This window comes from Aptenodytes forsteri, unplaced genomic scaffold, assembly GCF_000699145.1.
Source record: "Aptenodytes forsteri isolate BGI_AS27 unplaced genomic scaffold, ASM69914v1 Scaffold66, whole genome shotgun sequence".
Classification (NCBI taxonomy): Eukaryota; Metazoa; Chordata; class Aves; order Sphenisciformes; family Spheniscidae; genus Aptenodytes; species Aptenodytes forsteri.
Genome location: NW_008795131.1, coordinates 6,301,184 through 6,307,183, shown reverse-complemented (window position 1 = coordinate 6,307,183; position 6,000 = coordinate 6,301,184). Strand labels below are relative to the sequence as shown.

General features: G+C 42.7%; 1 protein-coding gene across 1 annotated transcript in view; it reads right to left on the bottom strand.

Moving 5' to 3' along the window:
• Positions 1-5,230, bottom strand: part of SLC13A5 (solute carrier family 13 member 5) — a 19,874-nt gene extending 14,644 nt beyond the window's left edge. The window contains exon 1 of the mRNA XM_009278280.2: positions 5,137-5,230. Within this exon, the coding sequence (XP_009276555.1) occupies positions 5,137-5,142 (6 nt within the window). The 5' untranslated portion in view covers positions 5,143-5,230. The remainder of the gene's footprint in view (positions 1-5,136) is intronic.
• Positions 5,231-6,000: the final 770 nt, after the last annotated feature.

Sequence of the window (6,000 nt, the reverse complement as noted above, 5' to 3'; positions counted from 1 at the left end):
GGCCGGCGGCAGCAGCCCTGGAGAACACGGTGCCCGCAACCCCTGTCTGACACCTGGGAGATTTCCTCAGCCTGATCCGGACCAAGTCAGAATCCGCCAGCCCGCTCCATCATATGGGTGCCGGGACATAACATGGGGCGTTTCCCACTTCCCCATTCCTTATGTCCACCTCTGTGCTCGTGCTTCTGCAGACCCTCCATGAACAAGGAAAGCTGCTTAATGGCTGCGTATCAAGCTAGCAGGCCAGTTGTGAGAATGTTTTAAGAAAAATCTCCCTGCTCATAGTGCCTACAGAAAGTTGCCAGTAAGCACAGATTCTCATAATGCATATTACATGCAGGGACCAAAGTGCTGACACACGGCTTCTCTCAGGTGCTGGACTCTCAGGAGGTGCTGATGATGCCAAGGGAGAGTCATCTCTCACTCATTTACAGTGGTGAGGAAGGACTGAGCTCCTTTATGGAAATAGAGAGTTAAAACCACAGTGGGGGTCTCCCCAAAACAAAGGTCTGTGCAGGCATGCATGGCTGTGTTTCACTGCTTATTATTTTGTGAGGGATTGTGTGTCTGTGACCTGGGTTAACAATAACCCAGAAAGGTTAACTTGAAAGGTTGTTTTTAATGTCGTTCATTTCAGTGATTTGGTCTACAGTGTTGCCACAGAATCAGAATCAGGAGTGATGGCACTACCAAAAGGGTGGCAAGACTATCAAAATGGCAGAAAGGAACAACTGGAGGGACTGGAAACTAGACTGAAGACAAATAGAATCATAGAATCACAGAATGGTTTGGATTAGAATGGACCTCTAAAGGCCATCTAGTCCAACCCCCCCTGCCGTGGGCAGGGACATCTTCAACTAGATCAGGTTGCTCAGAGCCCCGTCCAACCTGACCTTGAATGTTTCCAGGGATGGGGCATCCACCACCTCTCTGGGCAACCTGTGCCAGTGCTTCACCACCCTCAGTGTAAAAAATTTCTTCCTTATATCTAGTTTTTTTAATTTTAATAATTAATTAAATTAATTAAATTAATTTTAATAATTTGTTGATATTTTATGTTCTGCTTCTGGGATGTCAACAGCCACCTGAAATTGAAGGCAGCATAAATTATATCTTGACAATTTGATCCTGCAGTCTCTTAGTACAGTCTTACCAAGCAGTTACTCACAGAAATAAAGAATTTCAGATTCCACAGCAAGTAATGAGGGAGCTCTGACTACAGCTTGCACTATTTGTCCTCTGCTGACCAGAGGAACTTGAGTGACAGAAGTTCAAAACAAGACACTCCAATGTTACTGTTCTGTTTGTAAAAGCAGTGAATGTCCACTAAGGAAAATAGTAGCCAACCGGATCTGTACAGATTCCAAATCTTCAAACCTTTAGCAGCAGTCCCTCTGGGTAACTTACCAACACAGAGGAAACTTCACACCAGCGCAAAGCCTAGCAGAAAGCGGGGAATCGGCCAAAACTTGCATTCCTGTGGACCGTCTCCAATGAAAAAATGGTCCCTAGTCAACAAAGAAAAAGGACTACAAGCACTTAAATAAGAAAATGCAGAGTTAACTCTAAAGGAGTTGTACTAAGGTTCGCTTTGATACACCAGTGCAAATATGATTTCCTGTCTTCTTGTTTAAATGAGATGCAGTGCAGAAAAGAGAAAATAAAGAGACAGGCCATGAACGTGTGTTGATACCTTTAGATGGACTAATCCTGTGAAAGGAGACTTGCTTGCTGTACCTAGGGATGAGATCAGGGACTCCTGTGGGCAATTCAATTAGCCAGTCCATGCCTCAGTGTCCTCTTGTCAAATACAGAGAAGGGAATCAATATTTCCTTATTATGCAGAATTATTGCAAACTTGCCTTCAGTGTGCCACGCAAAGTACATTCTATGATATGGAACAAAACAAAAAAAGGATTCACAAAAAAGAACAAACATCTGAATAATAGGAAATCAGATTGCAAGATACTGGAGTACCCTCTTCTGCTGTGCATTATAGCAACTGTCAAGCAGAAGGGTGTACCTTTGGGAGGAGAAGGGGAGGGATGCGAGAAACACAATGTTCTCTAGGGTTCTTAAGAACAGCTGACTTGGGACAGGGATGAGAAGATGGTGCAGGCCTCCGAAGAGATTATAGAGCAGAAAGGAAGGAGCAAAGGAGGAAAACAGGGAGGTGTCAATCAGGACCAGCAAGTACCTGACCCTTAGAGATAAATACCCACTTTCCACTTCTTCCGGTGGAGCTGCCTGGTCAATACCAGTTGACTGAGAGAGGGAGATCTAGGAAAAACATTGAGTCCAGATTTGAAAGAAAGCGTGTCTAAATCTCCTTTTTCTGAACATGTTTTTATCTGAGACCCAGGTCCCAAACTAAGCAATTAATCTTTTCATGAATCAAGACCAGCACTGATAAACTGAGTTTAGAAACCTAAATTTAAAGGCTGATCATTCCCAGCACTTTGCCTAAAGCAAAAGCGGGGAAAAATCTTAAGCGTGACCATCGACATGAACAACTTTTATTTCTTTACTTTTTTTGCAAAAGTAGGCTCCTTTTCTAGAGGTTTGCTTCAGGAGGAGAGCAGGTTGGTTTGTTGTAGTGTGTGTGAAATATTTGTTCATGAAAAATGTCTGTGCTGACTCTGCTGAGAAATCAAATTAGTGCCAACTACAGTTCCTGTGGAAGTCTGCTAGGAATTCAGCTAAGACCAAGCAAAGCAGCTGGCTGTTGCAGAGCAGCAAGGACCAAGTCCTGCACTGAACTGAACCTGTAATCTTGAAAGGTAAATTCTGACCTTGTTACCCCCTTGCTCAAGCCATCCTGCCACTGCACACTTCATATTTAAGATACCTCCATCACTATTTTATAAACCATTGGAGGTTTACATGTGTCAATTCATGCTCTACGGTAAGAACCAGGAGGCCGAGAAGTTGACTGAATCCAGATGTTAGAACCACACAACATTCACATACCATCGCAAACAGCAACAACATGGGCAGGAAAAATAGTGAGTGAGGACAAGAGAGAAGACACCTGCATTCAGATAAAGAGGTGGAAAAGCTGTGCAATGCATAGTCAAGATGCAGGAAGGGGAGAGCATGACTGGATGAAATGGGGGAAGAGAGCAGTTTACAATGCAGGCCAAGGGTGGGCACTGCTCTCTAAGGGATCAGCATGCACCAACAGAAAGAAGCAGAGAAGCATGTTCGATTTGGCAAGTCTTCCAGCTGTTCCCTGTCTCTCTCAATCTGTGCTTACAACTCAGATACATTTGGCAGTGGCTGGATATGAGAGTGCTACAGGAATGGCAGCTCTTTCACATAATTTGCCCATGAGCTTCCTCTTCACTGTGCCAAGGAGAAGGCGGACAAAGCTTTGGCTGCTTGCTTTACAGAACTAGTCTAACAGCCAGGCAAAAGGAAGCTGCAGAGAGCCCGTTGCGCTTGCAAAACCTCCAGCAGGAGGAGTTTTAGATGGTTCAAAGAGAGCATTCAAACAAAAACCTCCCACAGCCTGAAATTCAGCTCATGCTAATTGAGCACTAACTGCAGGCCTTCAAGAAAAAAGAATCCTTTCCTCCAGTCAGTACTGCTCTGAACATAGCAGAGACCAGAGCAGTATTTACAAATATGTATGTGAGATGTGTGGTTTCATGGTCTTTACTGCTTTAAAGGCAGTAGGTAAAATTAGCTTTTGGTTGCAGACACCATTTAGAAGCAGGAGATTGTAGCAGCCTTTGGCCTAAATTTTGATACCCTAATGTTGAATAATATGCTGCTCTTGTTCTTCTTGGTAGTAAGTTTCAAATCAGTTTACAAAGCAACTCAAATCTTTGTGTTACAAAGAGACTTAGGCATGGCTGGTGACATGAAGTGGAACCAGGAGCTGAATCAGGTCTCTTGTACCTGAATCCCTTTCCCTGGTTAGTAGACACCACTGCTGCCATTTGCTGCTGTTCTACCCTAATAAACACAGGTATTTTAAAGCATATCAAGAACCAAGGGTATGATGCAGTAACAGAGCCAAGCCCACCTCATGGCTCGCTGCCACTGACCTGCCCTGACTTGCTTGCCGTTACTCAGCTGGTGGCTCTGGGGCTTATTGGAGTTTAACTTGACAAAGAAAGCAGAACATTTTTCTGCTGAGTGAGTGAGCTGAGTAGGTTCAATGAAGTGTTCAGTGAGTACCAGAGCCAGTTCAAGAGACTGGGCCACTTATGACTGGGAACAGTAACAGCTGGGACAGGAACAGCTGCACCTTTCAAGACAGCAAATTCATAGATGAGCTTGACAGCGTTGTCAAATGACACACAGAGTCTTGCAATCTTCCCTTTTGTACTTCAGATACTGGATTCAATGATGTGAGCCACTGTAAAGAGTTCCACTCAGAAGTGGGACACTGCTGAAGACTAGTTAACAAAGGCTGACCTGCATTGTTTGGGTTAGCAGAAAGGGACTAGAAATCAAGTCTTCTTGGAAGGTAGGAATTCCAGGGTCATCAGTCCAGGTGGAAAAATTGGAAAATAAAGATTTTAGTGTCGTTTAGGTCGTTCCCAAGAAGCTGCTTTTCTGATATATCTTATTTACTACAAGCCAATCTTCCCAGTTACTGCTGTTATTGCTGGGTAGGAACGGTCTGTGGCAAGGAGGCTTTACAGGTAGCAGTTAATTCCTTTAATTACAGATATACATATTTTCTGCCTCTAATTCAAATGCTGTCCAAGCACACAAGTACAGTTTGCCTGTTTAAAAGCAGTCCATTTCACCTAGAAAACTGCTATTCCCTCTCAAGACAAAAAATCTCCTCACATTCTTTTTAAAGTTCTTTCATGTTGCAGGCTCCATGCAACACCCAGAGGTACAAAAGTTTTAACAAAATTATATTAAACAAGGACTGTAAGACCTATCATACTTGACACTGAGAAACAAAAATGAAAACAACTGACCCTGAGACATTCTAGGACTTAGCAGAAAAAGAAGTGTCTTCCACCCAGGCTTTTGAAAATCACATTTAAAAAGCAACCAGCTCAGAACTTACCTCTATGTGATGCTTGACTTAAAAAGATGCCTAGAAGAGGTCTTGTACAATAATGTTACGCACTGGAAGGTTTACACAGAATTTAAATGGAAAGTTATTACCGGCATTTGGAGAAAATCACTGTTTCATTACTTTCCGTTTTCCTTCCAATCAGTACTTTCCAGCCACTGCCAGTCCACTGTGTTGCTTTAGGAGTATCTTTCAAATAAGTTCCCAGTGGAGCATCTGATATTTTTTCAAGAAAAGCTTTTGAGACACTGAACGAACAGTCCTTTCAGTACAATCCCTGTGCCCAACAACTTTCTACATAAAAGCCCTCATTATGAATTTTGAGTCAGTGGGGTTTTCTCAGTCAGTGTGTGTTGCTATCAGGCTTTCTTGACCTAGAATTGGTATTTCCCGTATAGCTTGCATGAAGCCCTAAAGCACATTCAAATGCTGTGCAGGCTAATGACTACAAAAGAAAAAAAAACCCAAAAGAAAATCACATTAAAAAATTTGATTCGGAATTGGCAACTCTGTAATCTCTCCCTTAGCTGCCATCTCATTAACATATTTGTTCAAAAGCCTTTTCTCTGCTTCATTACATAATTTGCGTTACAAAATCCAGATAAACACTCATTATTCCCACGTCTAAATAATGGCTTATTGGGCTTCCTTCTTCTTCTTTTATTTTTCCCAGAGAAAAATGGGGGACAGAGGGGTCTTGTTTGGCTGGGAAATGAACCACACCACTTTCTGAGTAACATCTGGGACATCTGTTGCGTATGGCATTACAATACATTATGCAAATACTAGTGCATAATTCTTCCCAGTACCTCTGCAAAGAAGAAGAATTAATATTATTTTCCCCATTTTACAGACTAAGAAGGTCAGTTCATATTTTCTGCATCTCCTGTATCTCATTGTTCCACACCGTCAGGGTCTACAACATCAGAGAAGAGCCACTTGTGTCATACTGCTGG